Source organism: Mustela erminea, chromosome 4 (genome assembly GCF_009829155.1).
Source record: "Mustela erminea isolate mMusErm1 chromosome 4, mMusErm1.Pri, whole genome shotgun sequence".
Classification (NCBI taxonomy): domain Eukaryota; kingdom Metazoa; phylum Chordata; class Mammalia; order Carnivora; family Mustelidae; genus Mustela; species Mustela erminea.
This window is the reverse complement of record NC_045617.1, coordinates 66,485,769-66,512,094: the sequence shown is the minus strand read 5'-3', so window position 1 is coordinate 66,512,094 and position 26,326 is coordinate 66,485,769. Positions and strand designations below refer to the sequence as shown.

General features: G+C 35.8%; 1 protein-coding gene and 1 non-coding gene across 4 annotated transcripts in view; both read right to left on the bottom strand.

Moving 5' to 3' along the window:
- HBS1L (HBS1 like translational GTPase) overlaps window positions 1-26,326 on the bottom strand; it is an 84,146-nt gene continuing 57,820 nt past the window's right edge. For 2 of the 3 annotated variants that reach the window (XM_032339449.1, XM_032339452.1), the window contains 10 exons: window positions 21,801-21,947; window positions 19,947-20,021; window positions 19,280-19,397; window positions 18,121-18,189; window positions 15,326-15,430; window positions 11,511-11,601; window positions 10,982-11,090; window positions 4,847-4,947; window positions 1,779-1,923; window positions 1-666 (listed from right to left, as the gene is read on the bottom strand). In XM_032339449.1, coding sequence (XP_032195340.1) covers window positions 655-666; window positions 1,779-1,923; window positions 4,847-4,947; window positions 10,982-11,090; window positions 11,511-11,601; window positions 15,326-15,430; window positions 18,121-18,189; window positions 19,280-19,397; window positions 19,947-20,021; window positions 21,801-21,947 — 972 coding nt within the window. In that variant the 3' untranslated portion in view covers window positions 1-654. Of the gene's footprint in view, window positions 667-1,778; window positions 1,924-4,846; window positions 4,948-6,491; window positions 6,609-10,981; window positions 11,091-11,510; window positions 11,602-15,325; window positions 15,431-18,120; window positions 18,190-19,279; window positions 19,398-19,946; window positions 20,022-21,800; window positions 21,948-26,326 lie in introns of those variants that run through there. The other variant, XR_004284938.1, reaches the window with a different exon arrangement.
- On the bottom strand, window positions 2,774-2,880 carry LOC116589533. Its single transcript, XR_004285309.1, has one exon. It is a non-coding gene; the product is annotated as a U6 spliceosomal RNA (small nuclear RNA).

Below are 26,326 nucleotides of genomic sequence, written 5' to 3'. Positions count from 1 at the left end.
TTATGCTCAAACTAAGACATTTTATTAAAGCTGGCTTTATACTTTAAATAATATCTTTGTTACCAAAGGGACAGTTTCCACTAATTCCAAACTAAGATTTCAAAAGTTCATTTGGTAGAAGAATATTCTTATGCTCAACACCAAACACCTTTCCTATAATCTTCAGGAAATCTTTTCTTAGTTAACTAAAAAACAAACAAACAAACAAAAAACCACTCAGATTTGAGTATTAACTGCCTCAACAATCCATTTTATTACTTTTCCTTAAAATGTGTGCAGTAAAGTTGAACACTGTAAACATCTGTGGTATGGCTGGAAGTAGAGTTGATTTCATGATGACTGAATGTCTTCTATTACATACTTCTGATGGTTTACATAAACCTCAGCAAATCCATTCACTAACATTTCAAAGGGAAAGCCAGTTGTTTTAATGAAAGTGTAGTATTAGCCTTTCTTTGCCATTTGGCAACTTGAAATTTTTGCAGGAGTGATGATTAATACTTCTTTGCAGCTGATTATATCATTTTAAGTTTCTCTCTTGTTTAAAAAAATAACCAACTGCACACTATTCCTTGAACTTGAACAACTGGATTCTTTAAAAACAGAGGTTAGCTATTTCACTGCATTTGGAAACATGGTAGAAATTTTGACCCATCATTCTTTTATCTGTAAGAGAAAAAAAAAAGAAAAGGTGCTATAATTTAATCAGTCACATTTTAAGAAAACAAAAGGAAAATGGCAGCAATATAATCATTATGTTAAGCTGAAACTTCTTTTTTCCTGTAACTTTTCCCCTTTTCCAGTCATGCTATTTCTAAGACTTACTACAATCTCTCCATTATTTTCCACAAGAAACTATCTTATTTCTAGAATGCTCTTTTAGAAAGAATGCTTTGACTGACTGTGAGACCGTGCGTGAGGTAACATTTGCTGAATGCCAGTTACTGTGCCAAGCATTTGTGACAGCCCTTTCACTTTGCAATGGTGGGAGATAAGTTCTCATACCCAGTTTTTACAGGTGAATGAACTGAAGGACTGCTAGGACTCAGTAGGGCGGTAACAAACTTGGGCAGCTGAATACCAAAGCCTTTCACAGGTTGCAAGTGTAACTAAATTTTGATGCAACTTTAACAGAGCCCAGTGTTCAAAGTAGACATCCCATTAAATACAGTGAATAATTTTTATGCAGAAAACAGCCACATGAAGTATTCATTATAAATATAATATTTCTAAGATTTTAGATTATCATGATTGTGTGGAAGTACATGTAAATTACTGAAGCTTGCTGGTTCACCTCTGGCTATTTTCTTCAAAACTCAACTGCACCTTACATGATACAAAAGATCCCTTTCAGAAACATTCATTGAACTTTCTGAATGGATTATTTTAAATGCACAGAGAACCAGTTATTTAAAGAAAAAAAAAAGTAATAAAAGCTCTTCCAACAAACGAAATCACCTCCCCCAATTCATTTGACTCTTAAAGACTGTGTTCACATAATCTGGATTGCTTACTTACAAATCTATTTTTCAACAAACTTACTTAAATTCTGAGAAACATTATTTGTGGAGAGGACAGTTCAGAAGTGTCATTATGAAAAGTTCTAAAACCCAACATTTTCTTGCCATCATTTAAAAAAAGTTTAATATAAATTTTAAAATCTTGCTCTACTACTATAACTGTATTCCCCTTAAGTCATAAGCTCTCAGGAATCATTCTTATGAAGTAGGTACAGAAAAGACACCCGGACCCACAAGCCACCAGTCCCCTCCCAATACCTCCGTGACCACGCCTGCAGCAATGGTCGAGCCGCTGTAGCGCAGCATGAACCTGCCCAGCTCCTTGAAGTCTTTGTACAGCTCCAGAGCCACTGGGCGTTGTGTCTGCAGCTCCACCAAGGCATTCTGGCCTTTAGTCAACAGTCTGTCAAATAAAAGGTAGGTTGGGAACAGGGATGGCCCACACAGGTGAATAAACACAGTAACAACTGAAAAATAAGTATTTCACATTCGATCAACAAATCAACTTTCACAAACTTCAAAAGAAAAGGTTTTTTTAAATGAAAATATATGCCCTTGTGTTTTTCTGGGCTAGTTGAAAGAAATGAAAGGAATGATTTTAGATAGAAGAAGAAATGTTAGCTGGTTCATTTTACATATACTTTTTTTTTTTTAACCTATCTTCTAAATACAACTCTTGAAGGATCTTATAACCAAATGCTCAAGGACCCTCCATCAAAGCTTTTCCTTTCATTCCTCATGGAACTGAGAGGTTCAGTTAATACAGAAAGTAAAGAAAAGAGGGATACAATATAAAATTCTAACAGGTAGATTGTGTGTTAGGAAAGTTACCTATGAAAAGGATAATCTCCTACCGCCAACAGACTATTCTAAATTTCTCTTTCCCTCCCTCCTCTCTCTCTCACATAGACTAGTGATTCTTTAACAGGGGTTCAGAAGAAAATCACATAAGATTGTTCCACAATATGGTGTTTTTAGGAAATGAAGGAGGGGGGGACAGACACAGGAGACATGAGCGTGACTGTAAACAGTTTCATACAAATACATAACAAAAATCCTTGTGTATTGGCTCATGTTAACTTACTAAAAGAATATAACCCAAAAGGGTGCCTTCTGAAAAGGTTCTCTAGTTTAATTCTGATGTGCTCTAGAAGGATAGAAGACAGCAATTATAGACTCTCCTTCTGCAAGATTAGTTCAGGGACAGACAGATTAGAATAAGCCAAACTCAAGTTTCTTTCTTTTTTTTTTTTTTAAATATGGAACGCTTCACGAATTTGCGTGTCATCCTTGCGCAGGGGCCATGCTAATCTTCTCTGTATCGTTCCAATTTTAGTATATGTGCTGCTGAAGCGAGCACACCAAACTTAAGTTTCTAAGAAAGTATTCCAAAACTTCCAAACATTGGTTTTGGGCAATTTCAGTCCAAAGCCCCATTCCTAAGAAAGGAGAGCATCTAATATCTTCATTATTTGCATTTAAGTATTGTTTTTAGAAAGCCTGATTCCATTCCACATAAAGCAGTTGAGTCTACAATATCCTTGAAGTGGAAATGAAGGAGAAAGACTAAATTATATTGGTGCAAAATAAGAGAAAAGCTACAAATAAGGTGCCAGGGAAAATTACTATAAAAATATATTAAAACCTAGCATCACTGAGCAAGGACTTTGTAGCAGAAGCAAGGAGGGGAAAATTCAGGGTTAGATGTGATGAGTCAATTCTAGATTAAGATTCTCCAAATCACTTGTGTGATGGGTCAAACAACCTGGCTTCTGCCAAAAATAACATAGTGTATGTGAATCAAGGTACTAGATTAAAACCCTGAGTGCCCCTCACTAGCTCTGTGAACCTGAACATGTTATATAACCTTTCTACACCTCAGTTTCCTTATCTGAAAAATGGGGAAAATAGCACGTGCTTCATAGGGTTGCTAAGAATGTATATCATGTGAAAGCAGTCATGATAGAGCCCAGGAAACAGTGGTCCTCAAGTAATGTTAGCCATTAGTTACAGTTCTCAGAACAGGAGCCACACTTGCCCCAGAAGCTAAAGATTCGGGTTAAAAATGAAGATTGGTCACTACACTGAAAAATGCACAGAACTATTGAGTCATTAAGCTGCACATCTGAAACTAACACAACATTGTACAGTTCAGTAAGTTCTTAAAATTTATCTTAAAAAATAAAATAAAGGATTACCTCTAAGAGAGAGTTTAAGGAGCCCTTTCTTCGTAACTAATGGAGAATCAGGCCTTGGGTTCAGAGCAGTATGAAGACTCCTTTCTTGTAGCCAAACTATGAACCCATTAACCCCCTCTGGCCTCCTACACAGGTGCAAATGAGGAGGAACACCCAAAGACTAAAAAAGGGGGATTTTGGGTGGGATTCCCCAGAGGGCTAAAGTGAGGAAAACCCCAAAGCTAGAGCAGCCAAGCCAAACTGTGGTTACCCTTTATTGAATTAGGGTAAGAAACTTAATTTTCTCAGGAAGCACTTCCCTTGAAAAATCCCAACCTTGTCCCAGCCAAAGGGACCTGTCCACATTTAGGCCTGGATATTAATGGTAATCAGAGGGTAACAGGGCACCTGGGTGGCTCAGTCTATTAGCTGCCTTCGGCTCAGGTTATGATCCCAGGGTCCTGGGATCAAGTCCCACATTGGGCTCCCTGCTCAGCAGGGAGCCTGCTTCTCCCTCTGCCTGCCACTCCCCCTGCTTGTGCGCTCTCTCGCTCTCTCTCTCTGACAAATAAATAAATAAATAAAATCTTAAACAAAAAAATCAGAAGGAAACAACATGGTGGTGATAGCTTAGCTTAAAGCTCCAAGTGGATTCTGAGCAGAAAAATTCCTGGAAGCTATACAGTATGTAATTCACTTTCTTCTTAGAGTGTTCTTAGCATAGGGAATGATTCTCATTAAGGGAGTGACAAGATAGTTAGTCACTGGAATTTGGAACTAGTGGCTAGACATAATTCAAATTCATTCTTTAAAATGCAGAACTGATTTTTTTAAGTGCCCGTTGTTTTTATATCCTCAGTATCTAGGGCCTGATGCAAACATATAAATTTATACGTAAATTTTAATATACAATTCACACCCCACTGCCACCATCCACAACAGAAATTATATCTAGCATTCATACCTAGGTAGGAGCTTAAATAGATGTTCTGTGTTTCCTTTAATCTAGTTTTTTTTTGGGGGGGGTAGATTTTGGGAGCAAGTAAAAACAGACTTCACTTATCACAAACAGAAATACTATAAAAATGAATTAACCAGTAAAAAATCTGCTAAGTTGCTTGTGTTCACTCTGTGCATTAAAACACTCACTTTGGCTTCTTCTTTGTGACTTCACCTGTGCTTTTGTTTAAGACACTAATCAGTCGTTTAATAACGGCAGGTTCACTGACAGTCTGGTAGTGTAACAGCACCTAAAACAAAAAATTGTCACATCAAAACACCCTTTACTGTACATCTGTGGCCTTTCACTCTGACAGTCATCTGTCATCATGTTATTACAGCCAGCGCTCCCGCTGGGAACTTCTAGGGTCTCCAGCTGCTTCCTCTAAGTCCCAGCAGTTTGCCCAGGGTGCTCCCTAACTTACTAAGGCAAAGAGGTCACAGAGCCGATTCCAGGCTCTCCTCCACCACACCTCACTGTGTGAACCTTAATAGATCATACAACTTTCTTTACAGGACACGATCAGACAGTGCCCCGTGGAGGAGATGCTTGAGGAGATGCTCAACAGATGCAAACTGCTCCCTCATGAGAAAGAGGGAAGGGGGATCTTGTCACAGTCAGCAGGACTTAATGGATAATGAGAATAAAAGACTATGTGGGAGGGTAGACAAGCTTTGAAGTTGGGACTGATTCTACAGTTTCCAGGGGTATGATTTAAGGCAAGTCCTTAAAGGCCCTTTACCCCCAAACACCTCCAGCCTCAGGCTCCCCACCACTGAGGAAAATCAGATGATGGTATTTTGAAGCGCTGCCCAGGACATGGTAAACATTCAGTTAACTGATGACCTCGGATATTTGCTATTACTGTTCATGTTTTATGTGTAAGGAAGTTTAATATCAAAAAGGCAAAGTGACTTCATGTGGCCATGGCGACATGTTTCAGAGGTGAATTTTACACTGAGGTCAACTGGAGGCAGAGCCGGACTGGCTATCCTGATTTAAATAATAAGTGCTGAGTGTGCAACCTGTCCGCGGTAGGGTAGTGGAAAGACCAAACACTAAGGAAGTGGCAAAGCTAAAGTTTAACTGGCTTGAAGTACCATTTTATGCTGCTTGCTTGAAGAAACACTGACGCTTGTACTATGAAACTTCCTGGCTCAAACAGTTTGCACATTCAGAAAATAGAAATACCCAGCGGACCTATGGATCCACAATCCTGAACTCTGTAATTTTCCAAAAACCGAGTCTTTCAATCAGCTCTTGGTTAATTCTGTCCACTTCTCTCTCTAGGACAATGCTGTCCACAGTCCAGGACCATCTGCTCTCACCCGAGTTAAGATGCAGGCTCCTTCCTGCTCTCTCTGCCGCCACTCTTGCCGCCTCTCACCCATTTCTCATATGTCTACCAGACTGATTTTCTAAAAGATAGACTTAATGGTACCTCCTTGCTTTTTAAAAATCACAGAAACTTTAATTCCACCACAAGGCACCACGGCTCTTCTCAACCTGACCGTCACTTTCTTCTCCATCCTCATCTTTCTCCGTCCCTCTCGCATCTCTGCTCCTGACACACAGCGCTTCCACTCCCTACATGAACCAAGTCCTTTCTAATCTTCAGGCTTTTACATGTATTTTGCTTCTGGCCAGAACACATCAGCTTCATCTGGCTAACTCTTACTCATCTTACTCTACCTCTCTTAGAGTAAAGCACTGCTTCTTACAAGAAACCTGAACCCCGAGTCTGAGATAGATCCCTTCATCTGTGTTCTGTAATCCCACAATGTAACATCTCACCTTTATTGTAACTGCTGTTTTAAGTGTCAGTCATCCCAGGTAAATATAAACTGCACAAGACTAGGAACTATGTACACCAGTGCAGTGCCAGATATTTAATCCATGCTCAGTAAATATTTGTGAAATAAATAAAAGTATGAAGGAAAAGAACACCTAAAACACATGGAGTAAATCAGTCTTGTGGTGTTCATTTTTTTAAGGCACAACTGAACCTCCATCACTCTGCAAAGGCAAATTAGTTTTGGGTTTTTGTTGTTTTTATTTTGTATTGTATTTTTGGCATCTGACCATTATAAACTGGAAACATTCTAGAAAAATTTAACAACCAACCCTTAGGGGAAATCCATAATGCATGATAAAGTCACATTTGGGCATCCAATAGATTCAGGGGTCAAAGAGCACCAATGTATAACATCAATGTAGGTCTACATATCAAAGAAACATTTCTTTTGCAACAAACAAGTAAATAAGCAGATGTTGGCTCAGGTGTGACTAAGAAATTGGTACTGGTCTCCATCCACGGCTTGCCAAATTTGAAACAGAGGCACACAAACCTGGTTAAGCTTCTTCTAACCTATTTGTGAACTATGTTTGGGTTCCATCCAATGAAGTGGATAAAGAATGGGTTGTGGCAGTATGGGGTTAAGTTTTATTTGTTTTTTATCTCCATACCATCTTACAGGTAGTAGCTCAAAAACAAACAAACAAACAAAAAACAACCCTTGTGGAACACATGAGTGAAAAACATCTACAAGTAAGTGGAAAGTAATTATATATTATCTTAACATTTAATTCATATTTTATATAACCAAAGTCATCTATAATTCAAAACAGTCTGCAGCCTAATATAAAAGGAAAAGAAAGTACTGGATTTCAAAGTGGACAGTACTGAGTCTGAGTCCTGGCTTCATCACTTCTCCTTCGGAGAGTCACCACATCTGAGTTTCCAATTCCTCATCCTTAAGTGCAGACAACACTAACATAAGTGCACAATCTTACCTGCAATTCCAAAATCCAAAAGATTGAAAACCTAAGTTTTCCTAATTCTGCTATACACCCATTTAACTAGTAAAACAGCACTAGCAGTAAGGCAATTTACAGTCCTTATTTATTTCACTTAGCATTAATATTAATAAGACCTGGCACAGAATGGTTAGTATGTTTGATTACAGGGTGTTGCCCATTCTCTGTTAGGGGTTTTATGTAACATACATGCATCACATCACCCTTCTATCATCTGAATATTTCTGCATTCTGAAACACAGTAGCTTGAAAAGTTTCAGGTAAGGGTTGGGACTCCACATCATGTACAGTTGTGAAAATAAAATTATAAACTATAATGAGCTACGTAATCTGTTAGGTGGCAAAATGAGCCAATTATTATTTTCCTTATACCTCCAGGTAACCTATATTACAAAGTTATCAATAAATGTATGGTCATTTAGTTTGCAACAAGGATGCCAAGACCACTCAACAGAGAAAGGACAGTCTTTACAAGAAATGATGCTGGGAAAACTGGATATCCACAAGCAAAAGAATGAAGATGAAACCTTACTTTACTCAAGTACAAAAAATTAATTCAAAATAGATCAAAGAGCCAAACGAAAGAACTAAAACTAAAACTCAAAGAAGAAAACAGAGCGGGGAGTTTCCTTGATGTTGAATCTGGCAATGATTTCTTATATAAGACACCAAAAGTACAGGCAATCAAAGAAAAAGATAAAGAGGACCTCATCAAAATTAAAAACTTTTGTACATCAAACAGCACTATTAAAAGGTCAAAAAGACAACCCACAGAATGAAGAAAATATCTTCAAAGCATGTATCTGACAAGGGATTAATATCCAAAATATATAAAGAAGTGAAAAGACGCCCAACATCACTAGCTATTAGGGAAGTACAAATCAAAAGCACAGTGAGATAACACTTCACACCCATTAGAGTTTGCCTCTTATAAACAACATAAATCACACATCCCCCAAAACACACACAAACTAACAAGTGTTGATGAGGAAGTAGAGAAATTAGAACCATTGTGCACTGCTGACAGGAACATGAACTGAGATAGTTACTATGGAAAACAGTTTGGTGGTTCCACAAAAAGTTGAACACAGAATGACCATGTGATCCAACAATTCCACTCCTAGGTATACACCTGAAAAAAGTGAGAGTAAGGGCTCCAACGGATACTTAAATACCGATGTTCAATTGCCCACAGATGGAAATAATCTTAACGTCCATTAACAGATGAATGGATAAACAACAGGGGGCGTATTCATACAAAAACCAACATTCAACCTTACAAAGAAATGAAACTGTGATACATGCTACAACACCAATGATCTCTGACAACATTATGCTATGCTAAGTGAAGTCAGTCAAACACCAAAGAACAAAACTGTATGAGTCCACTTACAGGAGGCACCTGGAATACGCAAACTCATAGAGAAAACAGAAGAGCAGTTGTCAGAGGAAAAGGGGAAGGGATAACAGGGAGTTACTGTTTAATGGGGACAGAGTTTCAGAAGGGGATGAGGAAAAAGTTCTGGAGATGGATGGCATTGATGTGAGTGTACTTAATGCCACTGAACTGAACACTTAAAAATCATTAAAATGGTAAATTTTACGTTTACAAAATATTTTACCACAATAAAAAAAAAAGCATGAATTTAAAGTCTAACACATTCTTCTATTTTTTCTTCTTAAATTGAGTTTATCATATAAACCAAGAGACACAAATCTATTTCTGTAGTGTTAAGAAATTAGTCCCTGAAACAGTGTTATTTTAATTGCCTAAGAAGCCTTTTTGTGATTTAAAAACAAAACAAACAAACAAAAACTGAAGGTTTCTTTTCACAAGGGGTAGATTAAATGACGAAACACGACTATTTTTTCTGAAACAAATTTCATCCGGGGATTCGTCAATCAATATACGCGGGTGGAATCGCATAAAACAGCACTGACAAACTTTCAATTCATACATATTTTTAAGAAAGTACAGTAGACAGGAAGACAGTATTACTATAGAAAGTAACTACTGACCTCTCGACCTCTCTGCCTCTCCAATGGCAAAAAAATTATTGCTGCATGAGTAAAACCATGCAGTAACCAACCTCTCCAGCTTCTCCCCACTGGACAAATTGCTTTCTAAGAACAGGGGCCATTCATTCATAGCAAATTAGCTGTAGTTTCTTGCCTATCAAACATGAATTCTAAATATTTAAAAATGAAATATTTTCAACTAAGCCATTTTTGGGGGAGAGAAACTTTTACTCCTTTTTTTTTTTTTAGCACATGGGAGAAATGGAATATGGATTATAAAACTAAAATACTTTAACAGTATCATAATTTTTATCTGATCATAGAAATAATTACAAAGAAATAATTACAAAGGATTATAATCAAAGCACATGGTTATCTCAAATAAAGGTGTATAAGTATAAAATGAATTTAAATGAGCTAAATAAATTTATTCCTGACTCCTAAAACATTACCACTAACTAAATTAAGTTTAAAGGTCAATTATTATTCTTGTCTTATTTTTATTGCAATGATGCATCAAATGGTGAAAACAATCTATATTTCCAAAGGCAAGTCATTTAATTCCACGGAGACACATTTTTTTGTCCTACAAATCTGTGCTACATAGGCTGATCAAGAAAAGAAAAGCCTAGTCTAGGGGAAAATGTCATCTGTTAAGTGGCAAAAACAAAGTATCAAACTATAAACAGAGTATGGCCCCCAAACATCTGAAAAAAAATTACATGTAAGAGAAGGAACCCATGTAATTCACAAGCAGTATGTATTCTAAGTAACATTATAGTATAAAATCCTCCTCCTCCCCATTAATGTGTATGTTTAAATGATGCTGGACAATAATAATCTACCAAATTAACCTCACAGCCTGCAGGGTTTGAAAGTGTTGCTTCAGCCCAGTTAAAGTTAACTCTGTGGCAAGCATCCCTAGAACAGACTCATAAATACCAACGTGCACACATTAAAAAAAAAAAATCGCTAAAATGTAAAGTGTAGAGATAATTACGTATTATGTAATTACAGAATATTCTTATCTTTTGTGTGTTTTCCGAAGTTTTATATATATTACTTTTATGACAGGAAAGTACTATAAATAAGCATACTAAAGCAAGAACAGAAAGACACAATCTGAGAAGCTTAGTCAAATAACCCTAAAATAAAAAAATCTACCATTTTCCCTAGATGAATTTGACTATTATTATCATTAGTTTGTATCCTACTGATTATAGTTCTTCGTAATGCCTCTTTGAAAAAATCCCCAGCCTCAAGGACCAAAATAAAAAAGTAAAAATGACTTTCAAAGTCTAATGTCATATTTTTCTGGATTAGAATATTAAGATGTTACTTGAAAATAACTAGAGCATTATCACTTGAAAAGTAAGTTACTACTTTTTAGGATGAAGTTACTTTGAAATTTACTTTAAATCAACGATAACAAACATTTCAAAACTTACAGGAAATCCTTTAGTGATAGGAATTTCAATATTAAAGATGAGGATTCGAGCTCTGAAACGAGTACAAGCTTTAATGGGTTCTTTGGGGCCACAAAATATGCAGCCAACACTGTAACAAAACAAAACAAAAGAGAAAGAGAGAAGGTAGTTGGAGGAAAGGTAAGTATACATCCAAGAGCAATACCTCTAAAACCATTTACAAAGTAAAACAATCAAGTCAACTGGGGACTTTTACTAAACACTCCCTTTTGGGTTAAAGCAAAGCTTTATATAATTATTAACCTTACACCATTTTTATACATTATAGTTTTCATTCAAAGGACATGTCAAGTACACATGCTGCATGTATTAATTTCAGTTTTAAACAGGTTTTGCTCATCATTCGTATGTTTCAACAAGTGCCTATTTTTGGCCAAATGAAATTCAAAATTAATACTCATTCTTTCAGTTTAGCAAGTGAACAGCAAAATCTATGTTTTGAGGTCCTATATCCAAAACAATGGTTGCTTAAATTCATTTTCTCACTCACTTGATCTTGATGATATCCATGCCAACCAACGTAAGACTAACATGATCACCAGCTGCCGCCCAGTCGACGGGTTCATCGTGCAGAGTGATTCCTGGAAATGAGTAAGAACCAAAGCATACAGTGAAACACCTTGATATCAAATCATAACAACCAAAAGAGCTTGCCTGATTTATGCTTCATCAGTCACTACTCATCATTTTCAATATGAATGGATTGAGAATGAGAAGTGTTACCGTGAGCGTTGAGGGAAACACACTTCCTCTACACTTGACTCTTCTAGAACACCACCCTAAACATAAAGTGACTCTTACTTGTCCAAAAGAGGCTGAGTTCAGCTTAATTAATCAAAATTTTAAAACTCATTTATACAACCGGTATATTCCTTAAACACACCTATTCAAACAGTTCACTTACATTAACAGGTACAAACGTAATAATGCAGTTCAAATTACTTGATAACATAAAATATGGGACTAAGGAAGGTGTCCAGTAGTATTTTATTCTCTTGAACCTTGCTTTTAATTAGACAACCACCTCAACAGCCACCTGAGTTCTCTGAGGAACTCTTAGGGCATCAGTGCTCAGTCAGATGGTGCTCTTCACAGGTCCCTTCACTACTCCTGGCTCAAAAGAAATGCTTCCCAGAGAGAAAGGTAAACAATGATAACTGACTACATGAAAAGTGTAGGAAATTGAATTCAAAAAACGGTCCCAGTGTTGCTATATACCTTTATTACCAAGGGATAATCCTGGAGAACAATTACAAAGGGCATTACTCAGCTACCTTATTCAAAAGCTTTTAAAAGGTATCTCATATTTTCTGATTCTAAGGGGCAATAAAAGCGGTTAAGTTCCTTTCCACTAGAACTTGAACCTTTTGATGAAGACAGTACACAGGCCAACCACTGTGAAACAGCGGACTGATGTGTTTTTAGTAAATTATAACTCATCCATATCTTTCTCAAAATACTTACTTTTTCCATGTAGCATATTAAGAAACTCTTAACTAAGTTTCCTTTAGACTTTTTATAAGTTCAAGGAGAACTTTAAGAACTCTGAGACAACCTATAGTTTTATTTAGAATTTAATGTATGTACACACCTGCATTAATCTAAGAGGGGCCATAACTTTCAACAAGGCATCAGAGAGGTTCTTGACTCTAAAAAGTGTTAACAATTATGATATGAAGAAATGTTTGTTAAATTTCCAACTAATTAAATTTGGTTTTAAAATGTAAACTTAAAGGGACTATATCTGATTTTTGCTCTGAAATGTGGAACTGAACACAGGGGCTAGCTACTTACAAACAACAGAGATTGCCTTTAGCTTAAGATTCTGAGAGCTTTCATACTAGAAGTCAATTAGCAATATAAAATTGTTTAAAGGCAATCTATCAACTGATTTTTTCCCTCCAAACATGTTACACTGTCCTATATAGGATATTCATCTTCTTAAGGACCTTCTTCACTGGACAGACATCACACAAAGAAGTTCTTTTATAACAATCCATGAACCTGATATGTTAATAAAATGAAAACTTAATTTAGAATTTTCATTTGTTGGTAGCAGACTTAGTCACTTCTCTCTTTTAGGATACTATGGGTTAGTGACAGAATTGTTGAGATAGAGGGTGCACTGAAAAATCAAGTAAATGAAGCAAAAGCAAGAGTTAGAAATTGAGGACTGAGAACTTCCAAGTTGAGTTACAACAGTGGCTGTCAAGGAGTGGGGAAAGCTCAGGTGCTTCTGATACAGCTACCCCTTAAGATTAAAGATAAATTGTTAAGAGTTTTTCTGGTGGGGAAGGGACAGGAAGGAAAAAGGAAAAGAATGTGGTACTTCCAGAGTTAAATTATGATTTCAGAGGTCACAAAGAGCCAATCTGTAAGGTCCAGGATAATTTTAGGATCATGGTTTTAATTCATGCTTATTGATTATTTTAAAAATTCTTATTCTCAAAAAAGCTCATTAACATACAAACAAATTCATATTTCAAAAGTGTAGCTCTTGATCACTTTAAAACACAAAAGCAGAGATGTGAACATGTAAACAATACATCAACGGAAAATGATTCTTTCATGAAAAGCATGCATTACTGGGGCGCCTGGGTGCCCCAGTCAGCTGACCGTCCGACTCTCAGTTTCAGCTCAGGTCATGATCTTACGGTTGTGAAGTCGAGCCTCGTGGGGCTCCGCACTCAGTGGGAAGTCTGCTTGAGATTCTCTCTCCCTCTGCTCCTCCCCCTGCTTGCACTCTTGAGCTCTCTCTCTCTAAAATAAATAAATCCTGGGGCACGTGGGTGGCTCACTTGGTTAAGCATCTGCCTTCAGCTTAGGCCATGATCCCAGGGTCCTGGAATCAAGCCCTGCATTGGGCTCTCTGCTCAGTGGGAAGTTTGCTTCTCCCTCTGCCTCTCCCCCTGCTTATGCTCGGTCGCTCGCTCGCTCTCTGTCAAATAAATAAAAGCTTTTGAAAAAAAAAATCTTTAAAAAAATATGTGTGAACAGAATTTTTATCTAAACAGAATTTTCATGATTCCTAGGCTGGCAAAAAGAAAAAAGTAAAATGGAAGTAACTTCGGCTTTCATTCCCTTATTCATTTTTAAATTTAGTTTAAACTCTGTTACCTAAACAGATATTAATTTCTTATAATCTTTAAGAAATCAGCTTTTAAAATAAGAAAATAAATTCAAACAAAATGTACATTCAAATTTATGAACCAGTCAGGTACAACTCTGGATATAAGCTATATCCAGAGGAGGGGCACCCAGGTGGCTCAGTCGATTAAGCAACGTTGAGCACTCAGTCGATTAAGCTCTTGGTTTCAGCTCAGGTTGTGATCTCAGGGTGGGGAGATCGAGACCTACACTGGCTCCATGCTCAGTGGGGAAAATCAGCTTCGGATTCTCTTTCCCTCTCCTTCTGAAACTCCCACTCATTCTCTCTCTCTCAAAAGAAATACATAAATCTTAATAAAAAAAAAAAAGAGAAAAAGTACTGAAATCTAAAAACTTAGTATTCTCAGTATACTTTAGTTTAAAATTGTTACAAATTATTACTCTATAGTACAAAATAGATCATCAGTTTCATGTTGAAGCTGGAGGCTTAGTTGGAAGCTAGATTAAGATAAGTACAGAATTCTAAACTTTTAAGCAGAATTGGAAGAATAACAAGTACACTTGCAAGTACAAAGGATTTGAAGATAGAAATAGTTATCGGTCATTATGAAAGGCCATATATTACAGGTGGGAAAGCAGGACTGTGGCACGTTAGCTCAATTTCTCTTTTCAACATTAGGATTCTCTGCATTTGCATCTTATTTTCTTAGGTTTGTGCAAAAAAGAACTTTCTTGGTATAAACATGATCAAAGCTGTTAACTTATAGTAATTCTGAAATACACATTTCAAAACAACACAGCACAGCAAGCAGTCTGCTTTGTTACTGTCTAGTTCCAGGATGGGGTTAGATTTAATTTCTGCTACTGAATACTATTTTAAATGTATCTGTCAGGTGTCTATACATCTGGTTAAATCCTAACCAGGCTTTAAGAATCAGGAAAAAAAAAAAAAAGAAGAAGAAGAAGAAAAGCTACCACAGTTAGAATGTTCTATGTACATTTATATACACATAGTCACAACAGAAAAAATCGTTTAATGTTTTCACATTTTTATCTTCAACAGTTAGTATCACTTTGACAGTCAGTTACAATTTCACTAAGAGGTTATTTACTCAGGAGTTAATAACTAAACTACTTTTTAAAAATCTGCTGTCTCAACTTAAAGGTTTTTAGCAAAAGAATCTTACAGAGGAATACCTTTTGCAGTACAAGTTTCATTAGGAGGCATTGCTAGTAGTCGGTCACCAGTCTGGATATAACCAGCTTCAATTTTACCAGTTACACAAAATCCAGATCCTTGATCTGCAAAACATGCCCAAATCTTACAATTCATATAGCAATGTTATCTGATGATTGCTGCTGTCAGCTACAGTTACAAGGAGTTAAACAAAACTAGCAGTGCAATGAACATTAAACAGTGATCATTTCAGAATTTTTAACATATATACTAAATACAGCATACCACATTCTACTCTAGACTTTCCTGCAAATCACAATATTCATGTGACAAAAAGTGAAATCATTCTTTTTTCAAATATTTACTGAATGCTTACTAAGTACCAAGGCATGTACTAACCTAAAAGATGAAAATATAAGCCCCTACCCATAAAGGGTTTACTCCAGCAAAGAGAAAGGCAAAGACAATTACACTGTCCAGAAACAAGTATTATTTAAAATGCACAATAAAAACAGAAAAAGGTACACAAAAGAATCCATGATGAGGGGAATGACTGCACTTTAACTGGGTACTAAGAAGGGGAAAGAACAGGAGTTTACAAGGTACTTATGCATATGGGTGGGGGGGTGTGGGGAGAAGGAAAACACTGCTGACCCAGGACACTGCACAAAGGCACAGTGTCATAACTGCCTGTGAGATGTGCTAAGACCTACATGTCACTTATATGACATGTTTACGGGACCATAGCGAGAAGGAGAAAAAGGCAAGACATGAGGCAACAGGGATAGACAAGAGACAAATTAATAAAGGACCCTCATAAATCATGCTCAGGGCTAGAATTGCATCCTCAGTTAAAGAATAGGAAGGCAGTAAAGAATTGTGAACAGAGAAGTGATTGATGTGTTGTTATTTCTGTGTCAGAGAGGAAAGGGGGTTGACTGAAATGCATACACTGCAGACAGACAGACGGTAGGTATTTGGGTGATGAGGTAGATGACAGATAAGGGCAAAAAGGGAGAAATCTTAAGATGATGGTGAGATTTGTCTCACATTTAATGTGAGACAGGAAATTAAGGAACAAGATCCATTTAAGGCTTGCTGAATGTAAAGTGTCTACAAGACATTCCAGAGGGCACCAATCACATCAAATTCCAAGGGAATGGGAGCCCGGGAAGCACAATCCCTGTGGAGATGTCTAGAAGCGGTTAGCACATGTACCCAGAGAGTAATATACAGATCTGGGAACCATCAAGACGCAGGAGGTAGAGGACCCATGGATGTTTGAAAACAGCAGACAGACTAAGAAAAAGACTGAAGCCACAGAACACTAGTTAGGAGTCAGAAAAAGAGGAGCCTGCAAAGAAGATACAGATAAGTCAGAGAAACAGGACAACAGGAGAAAGTGGGTCACAGAAACACACGGAGGAAAGTATCAAGGCAGATACGGCTACCAGTCTCGGAAGTAAAGCCAAATTCAAGTAAGGTGGAAGTAAGACAGAACTGAACAATGAGTACTGGCTTTGGCAACCAAAAGGTCATTTGGTAATGTCAGTGGGAACATGCTGACAGGGAGGAGTATAAGAAGAAGCCAGGAAGCAGCCCAAGGAGAGAACAAAAGATGAAAAAGCATAGTCAGCAAATATTGTTAATCAAAACATTACTTTTGTATTTTGTATTTTGAATAAATAACAGGCATTCTAAAAAAGCATTACCACATTTCTTCTACTTCTAGAATGGGAAGCTAATAATAATGAATCATATCAAATTCACTGAATGATTTTTAGGGAAGTACCTTCATTCATCCACTTATTAAACATTTATTAAACATGTACTATGTGCCAGGCACTGAGCTAGGTCCTGCAGATAAAGACATAGAAGAGACAGTACTGACCCTTAAGGACTTCACAATCTAAGTTAAATAAAATGCACAGAAACAATTATAATACCACACAAACAATGCAATGACAGAGGATGCAGAGAACACAGAGGGGCACCGTAGGATATGTGCGTGGGGGAGCCAGTTCTGAAGCCACTCTGCACTGCCTACTCTGTGATAACGGAGATTTGGGAGACCACTGACATCTGTACTGTAATGATTATTCCAACATACAGACTATATCCTTTTAGTTATTAAGACCTTTATTTCATTTCTGTTTTATAGTTTTCTAAAGAGGATCTTGTACACATTAGACTGGAGGTACCCTTCGGGATTTAATACACCACCTTCTCTAGGATGGCCTTCTAAGTTTTTCCTCCTTTGCATACTCTTCTCAGTCATCTGGTACCAGACAGAGTTTCGTTTCATCTTACAGTCACTCTTTTACCTTACTAATATTTCTTTATAAGCAGCTTCTCTTTTTACCAATGTATGGTATCTATCTCCTGACTGGACCCAGACCACTACAGATGGGTAAGAGATGGGCAAGTGAAGAAAAACAGAACACTGGGCAACAAAGACTCCATGTGGTTAAGAGAGAGTTACCAATCCAGTCTGGCTGAAGGATACAGAAACTAAAGAGATGAGAAGAGAGAAAAAAACACAGGAGGTTAGAAAGAGAAAAGATAAAGAGGTCCACACCGGGAGGATGAGTAGGAGCTGGGGAAATGACGTAAATGAAGCAAACTGGAGTTTTCTGGGCAGGAGAGCTAAAGAACTAGAACTATGCACTTCAAGAACAATTTGGCAATGATCCTCACACTGGCCACAGAGAAGGGAGAATATCAAGACAGTATCATAATTTCGTCTAAGAAAAGAGGTCAGGAGAAAATAAAAGCAGGGGCCAGAATGAAGCAGCACTAATAAGGGAGCACTTACCTTTGAAAACATCAGACACACATAATCTAAAAGGCTTATCAATAGATCGCTGAGGAGGCTTGAAAGAATCTGGAAAAAATGGCAAAAAAACCACAAGATTTAATTTAAAAGTAATTTTTGACTCCAGTCCAGTCGGCCCATTATAGACCCGAGTCTCCCAGAAAATAACTTTCTTTTATGATTACTAATAGCAAATTGACTTTCATTCATATAACACTTGGTAGTTTATGTTTTCATACACATTATCTCATTTAAGATTAACAACAGTCTGTAAGTTAGGTAGGGTAGGCCTGAGCCTCATTAACTAAATAAAGAAAATGGAGTATTATTTTAAATACTGCAGATGATTTCAAAAATCATAGCTGTGTAGGGAGGATGGATTTTAAAAGACCTGGCAACTTTTCAGGATTACTTGTGGAGACTCCTGAAGGTGAGGATGAGGAAAGAAAATGTGTTTTTGTTTTTGTTTTGTTTTGGTGAGTTTTCAATCTTGTTTACATATCACTTTTTCAAAAATAGTTTAAGCTAAAGAAAACACTTGGAGTTTTGCCCAGGCTGGTGAGAGTTGGTAAAAATTGTCACGTGTGTTTGCATAGGAAGGTGAGAAGATGGAGATGATGATCCACTAAAGAGGAAGTCGTTAAGTAATATGGGTATGTGGGTGTTTTAAAACTCAAGCTATCTGGTCTCCACTACTTCCAAAGGATAAAGAAAAATAGCTGCTTTAGGAAAATCAAGATTATTTATCCAGTCATTTCCAAATTAATAAAGATGAAAATTAAGATACTCATTAGACTGAACTGAAAACATTTTGTTACTCTTGATTTGCCTTTGAAATACAAATTTCTTAGTGATGCCTACAATATGTGAGGCTTCCTTTTTGGTGTGATATCACTGACCTTCTTATGTGATGAAGGTGAAATCACTTGTCAGTGCAAACTGCATTAAAATTTGATGAAATAAAGCTTTGAGTTTGAGAAATAAAGGATACATTTTAAAAAATTATATATATTTATATTTATTATATAAATATAATACCCTAGCTCTTCTGATTATAAATCCTATGCTTTTTCGCATACAACAATGCCTCCCAACAAGAACTGTAAATAACAATATTAAGCTTATAAATGCATCAAAATTAGTATGGCAGTATACTTACCAATTTGTTCTAATAAACAAAGTCCTTTATACCATTTTGTGAGTTCATTTGATTGAGATCTTGTGATTAGATTTTCACCACTGAGACCACTCGTAGGGATAAAAGCTACATCACTTTCCTATTAAAAAGGATTGAATATTTGAAACTTAGTACACTGCTTTCAAAAAGTTAAAAGGTTCACTATTACCATGCTGCACCTAGTCTGTAAATGCAACAATGTACTTTTTTAAAAGTAGTAGAAATCAAAGAACCAACAGTTTTCAACTGTTTTGATTTTGTGGGAAACTTAAAAATTTGTTCCAAAACACTCAAAGCATTTTAACCTGGTAATATAGGCATACTTCATTCACACTTTGCTAGAGAAAATTCCTCCCCACTAGTTTCCACTGTAATGGAAGTATAATTTCCATTCCTCTGTGACCTCCCTAAACCTAATTTACTAACTGCAGAAAAGTCTTTTATTTACATTAAATTCAAGCCAACTTATAAAATGTGCATTTTCTATGGTGAAGTAACCCAAAAAACATAAGATATATTTGCTACCAGGCAGAAATAAAAAACGAAATTAAACATACTTAGTAAGACAAGAACACCAAATATTGGGTTTTTCTGCCATATCAGTAAGATGAGACTTGAGGTTAACTATACAAATTTACAATTATCTTACCTTAAAACCTGCTTGCTTAAGAAAGTGCCCAAGCTTTCCAGTAATCTCTTGAAACCTTTCTTGTTGCCAATTAACCTGATAAAGATTCAATTTTTAAAACTACATTTCAGACCATGCTATATATAAAATTTAAATTTCTGCAATAAAATGTAAAGCAAGACAATAAAATATAAACATAAAATCTATTAAATATGAAATCTATTAAAATTTAAACTCAGAGTATGAGATCTTACTATTAACATCATCTAAAAATAACTTTTCCTACAACAGAAAGCCCAGAAACAAACTTCAATACACACAGAACGTTTTGTATATGCTGTAAGTGATTTCAAATTTAAGGAGAAAGAGTGAATAATTTATTAAACTGTGCTCAGACCAACTACTAAAGTAAAATAAAATTATTGATACACCCCCCCCAAGCCAAAGAGACTAAAAATGTATATGTGATATGAACTCTGCATGCTGCAGTATTTAGGATTAAGTGTAACAAGGCAAAACTTACTTGGAAATTCTTGTCAAAATAAGATGAATTAATGGGTGGACACAGGGTAGACAAAGATGCCATCAAGTACATAGGAGAATCTTAGGTAACGGGTATAATATGGTATTTATTATAGAATTCTTTCTACTATTCTTTCCTTTTTTCTATTCTCTGTATTTGAGAATTTTCAAACGAATAAAAGGTGTATGTAATAATGATACTGTAAAAGAACTATGTAGAAAAATGCAGGTGAAAAAGTATCTGATCCCAGGGTAAGAAAATACTTAATCATAAAAAAAGAATCAAAAGAAAATACTTATAAATTTGAATATATGTCAAAACATTGAAAAGTAAAAAAATTGGGAAAGTATCTAAGACAAGATAAAGGATTAATATTTTTAATAAATAAATTATACTTAAAAATTGCTAAGAGAAGTTTTAAAAAGAGCAAATTATATAAATAATTCCAAAATTAAAAACATAAATGGTTAATATATAAAGTATATTTAAATATTAACATTCAAGTTAACAAAAAAAGAGACATGCTTTGCATATGAAGTTGGAAAATAATCACTTAAAAATAGCAGTGTTAACAAATGTTTGGGAAAGTACATATACTATATGTGTTGAGAGTAAGTAACTGCAACTTTTCTTGAAGGCATTTTGATCATACATATAGCAAGTCCTAAAAATGCATATGACCTTAGGTGCAGAAATTCCCAAAGAATAAGCTTTTTCTAAGTACACACATACACAAACACGTCTGGAAATATTCACAAATAGGGGATTATTTGAATAAGTTAATATATCTTTAAAACAGACTAGAAAAAAGCTATAAAAACCACCTGTTCATACAAAAGTTCATTACTTGGAAACATGCACAAGAACATTATTTTTTTTAAAAAAGGAGATAACAAAACAGATAACATAACAGCGTTATGAAGAAAAATATTTTTACATATAAAAATAAACAGATGGATCTGCAAAATGAAAAGTCAAAAGATTTCAGGGGGAAAAGGTGAGTTGGAAAATAGGATATTTCAGGTTTCTTTATACTAAATTAAATTGTGTATTATTTTATAACTAAAAACAATTTTAAGATTTTTTTTAAATTTAAATTCAATTAGCCAACATATAGTACCTCATTAGTTTTTGGATAAGATTTTAAAATTAATGTTGGAAGTGAGAGAAGGCATCTTTTTGCTTAAAAATTACTTGTATCTTATGTGTTTAATATGAGGATCATGAATTCTTTAAATATGGCCACCAGACTGATAAGACGTACTCTAGTGACCTCTGAGGTCCTTGATAGGGCAGGATAACATCTTAACTAACATCTGAAATGAAAGGAATGCTCATTTGCCTTCAAATACCTGATCCATCTTATTGACTGCAACCGCAAGCTGGGTGACTCCAAGAGAGCGAACCAAGAGGCCATGTTCTCGTGTTTGTCCCCCAGTCTCAAACCCAGCTTCAAACTCTCCTCTGCTGGCGTCTACAACTAAAATGGCTACATCTGCCTAAGAAAGAAGAAATAATCAAAACTAGGAATAACATCACAGCATTTTAATTCAAAGGACAGATTAGTTGATTAACTATGGTCAGACTTTAAAGGTAGACTTTAACCTGACCCCAAGCCCCAAAGCAAAACAAAAGACTTACACAGATGGATTAAAATTTAAATATAAAAAAAATACTAGCATGTGGCCAAAAATAATGACATAAAGAATAAAAAAATTCCCATATTTGATTACATACCAATTAAAATATCAAGGCAAAGGAAATACATAAACAGTTAAAACATAAAAATAAGTAAAATAAATAAAAATACAACAGGGACAGATATTTTTAAGTTATAATCTTAATATGAACTTTACTAAAACAGGGAAAATAGACACAGCTCTGTAGAAAAATAGTTAAAGGGTACAAACAAACAATTTGCTCGAAAAATACAAATGGCCGAGAAACATGAAAAAATTCAAATTCACTAGAAACCAAAAACAAAAGACATTAAAAATACATGAACATATTCTTTCCTTCTCTCACTTTCAGAAATCACATAAGCAAGACTTAAAGTCAGAAAGATTTACTACAGGCAAAGGCACAGCACCGCCTGTGCTTAAGGGAGGAAGCTAGCTTAAGGGAGGAAGCTAGCTTTCTGGGGGGCATTTTCACAATAAGTATCAAGTCTTAAAATTATATATATTTTGCTTTCCATCACTTCCATTTCCTGGAATTTATCCTAGAGAATTATAAACTATTTATGATAATGAAAAACTGTGAACAAATGAGTTCTCCAAAAATAGCACATTCACCCTTTAAGGCAGAGAAAAAGAACCTTGACTTAACAAAGGTTCCGAACCTTTCTGGAGCATTTTGAGAACCAGGTGAAAGACATTTTTTCTCTCACACGCCATTTACACACAAAGAAAGAAGGAAGTAAGCTAACCTTTGCCTTATTTCCTTTTCCTCTTTAGCCTTATTGACACTAGTTTTATGGGTTCCCACTATTTCTTTTGTGTTGATGCTTTTTTTTTTTTTTTTTAAGATTTTATTTATTTATTTATTTGAGAGAGAGAGAGAAAGCACGAAAGCAGGGGGAACAGCAGGCAGAGGGAGAAGCAGAGAACCCAATGCGGAACTCGTTCCCAGGACCCCAAGATAACGAACTGAGCCGAAGGCAGACCCTAAACCGACTGAACCACCCAGGCACCCCTGTGTTGATACTTCTTTTTGTGACTCCACTTACATCATGTGGATGCAGTCTTTGAAAATTTGCAGAGAATGCTTTGTGCAATCACAGGTGTCCCTCTACTGTCATCCTCATCAAGTACTTCTGTCAATGTACTGTCAGGACATCCCTGAAAGGAGGACTCTTATTTTTTTTCCCCCTTTGCGGTTTTTGCCTTGCAGGCCTACCTATTCTTACAGAAATCTGTTTTTCTACAATCCAGGATGTAATGACAAACTCCAGCAGTGCCCTCCAGAGCTAGCTCAGACTGGGATCCTTTTACATTCCATCCACAGGAAGCGCTCTGGTCTTCTGGTCTGAACAGAGTCCAAAATAGCTTTCCTCTTCCTTGTTTCCTCAATGACATTTTAAGTTTGTGCCATCCAGTTTTTAAAGAATTTCACATATATTGCCATATAATCTTCACCATAATGAGAAATAAAATGGTCCAAAAGTAAAGAATTTATCAGACACTTTGCTCTGAACAGAACTTTAAATTAGAAGTACCATCCACATACTCTGGTGGGGCAATTTACACCATGATTTCTATTCCTTTTTGCTTAACCAAATATTCCTGCCTTTCTTCTCATCTAAAACTCAGCATTCATTTACAATCCTTCATGACCTGAGACACTGAACCCTAATTTCTTCAATGAGATCCAGTTCTTTGAACAAGAATTCTTGGTTAAGAGCACAAATTGGAGCAATTCATTTGGAAATGGACACTGTTTCACTCATGTGTACTCACTGAGGCCTCACACCTCCAGTAAATTGTTTAATCTTGCTGTAAGTGTGGAATGACAATACTGTACACCTGAAAATAATATTACATTATATCTTAACTAACTGGAATGTAAGTGAAAACTTAAAAAAAGAAAAAAAAAATTGCTCACTTCACAGAAACACTGAAGAGGTCTACGGCCATACCACCCTGAACGCGCCCGATCTCGTCTGATCTCGGAAGCTAAGCAGGGTCGGGCCTGGTTAGTACTTGGATGGGAGAAACACTGAAGAGTAAGTGTAGTTTATATAAAGCACCCTGCCCTGACCTTCCAAATCCTAGGCTCAATAACTGTAAATCTCCTTCTAATCAGGTTTTACTAATAACTGTCAAATTGTATTTATTTCCTTAGGTTAAGATTTGAAAATCATTGGGACACCTGCGTGGCTCAGTTGATTAAGCATCTGCCTTCGGCTGGGGCATGATCCCAGAGTCTGGGGATCCAGTTCCACATTGGGCTCCTTGCTCAGTGGGGAGCCTGCTTCTCTCTCTTGCTGTTTCCCCTGCTTGTGCTCTCACTCTCTCTCTCTCTGGCAAATAACTAAACAAAATCTAAAACAAAACAAAACAAAACTCTGAAATTTATTGAATTGACATTAAGATATCTAAGGCAATAAATATTCTTCCTAATTCTCTTTCCCATTACCATCTCCAAAAACTTGGGGGGAAATTTCTCTTTTTTCTTGCAGCAGCTTGCCTTTGGGAGCTCAAATGCCTACCCATCTTCAAGGAAGCCTTTCAGCACGACAAAGAGATCTTTCCTTATCACGTATACTGTGTATATACTTCTTGTGGTACATTTGTGTTAACCTTTCGTCTTTGTATGTTTCACCTTCCTATGTGATTTCCTTGAGGAGAAGCAGCATATCGCACATTTTAGCTTATATCCCTAAAAGCCCACCCCAGTATTTTGCACACTAAGTTCCCTAATATGTTGAGCCCGTTTCTTTGTCATATAATAGAATTCAATTAGATAATTTCTGAAATCCTTTCCTATCCTAATTCCATTAGCCATGTTGAGTAAATGATCTTTATGATTATTCTGGAGTCTAAGATTCTAGGATTCAAAAACATTTTACTGTAACTGTTTGTTTTGGTATTTCCCTCTCCCATTAAACTAACAAAATGTGCTTCTTAGTTCATACCCCTATATTGCTTACCATAGTCCTTGGCACACAGCAGGCATTCAGCAAGTATTCATTGAATGAAAACACACACACACAAGGAAACAAAGGGAAAAATACATTGTTTCCTTTGGTACATGAAATGGTAAATACACTAATTTAAACTAGGGATGAGGCACCAGGATGGTTCAGTTGGTAGAATATGCAACTCTTGGTCTCTGGGTTGTGGGTTCAAGCCCCACCATGGGTAGAGAGTTTACTTAAAAACAAAATCTTTAAAAAAAAAAAAAAAAAGTAAAATAAAATGGGAATAATATACACCTTCTTAGAAGGAGTAAACTACATGTATACAAAACACCTCTTACAGTGTCTAGCCCATATCTGGTACTCAATCAAGAGTGCTATTTTTTAATCTTCAATATCTTCTTCAGTCCATAGATCTTAAATTATTATTTTGAAATTATGTATCAATTTCCTGAAATAGAATATTTTCTCATTCATCTTCAAAATATTCTAATTTATTTATAGAACATCCTTTTTAGCTTGATGAATGCTCGTATTAACATTCCCTTTAAACAGATGTTAAGAACTCAGAAAATGCCAATTGCTTAAGTCACACTTTCTGCCAAGTGACACAGGCAAACTTTTGAACTCTTTATATTTTCCAATAACTCTTTATATTTTCCATCTTTTATTGAAAAAGAAGCTATGGCCTCTATGTACAGTGCTACTTTCATTATTTTAATTTTTTAAAGTTATTATCTTTGATTTTTTTTCAGTATCCTTAAGAATTATATAATTCTACAAATTGCAACTGTTTTTTAATCCTACAAGGAAAGTAAATAAACCACAGGGGCAAAACTCCCAAGCTTCACTGTTTCTGCTTTTAAAAGATATAGGCCTTGAAAATAAATACAGTATAAAGGCAGATATTGAAACATTCACTCCAACTCATTAATATAATATAAAGCTATATTTCATCAAGTACCTTACTAGTATTTTTACTATAAGAAATTCATGGCTTTTACAGAATAAATAGAAAAATATAAAGTATATATAATATATAAATACATAATTAATATGTAGTTATATAATAACTAAAAAAAGTTTTATATAGGACCAATAAGATCATAAAAATACAATCTATGTTTTCCAATTTTTTCAAAAGTTAAATTTTTTAATTTCAAAATATTTTAGAAGTTATAATCCTAGAATTATAAGCTCAGCATCAGGAGATTGCATGTACAATCAGTGTAGTATAAT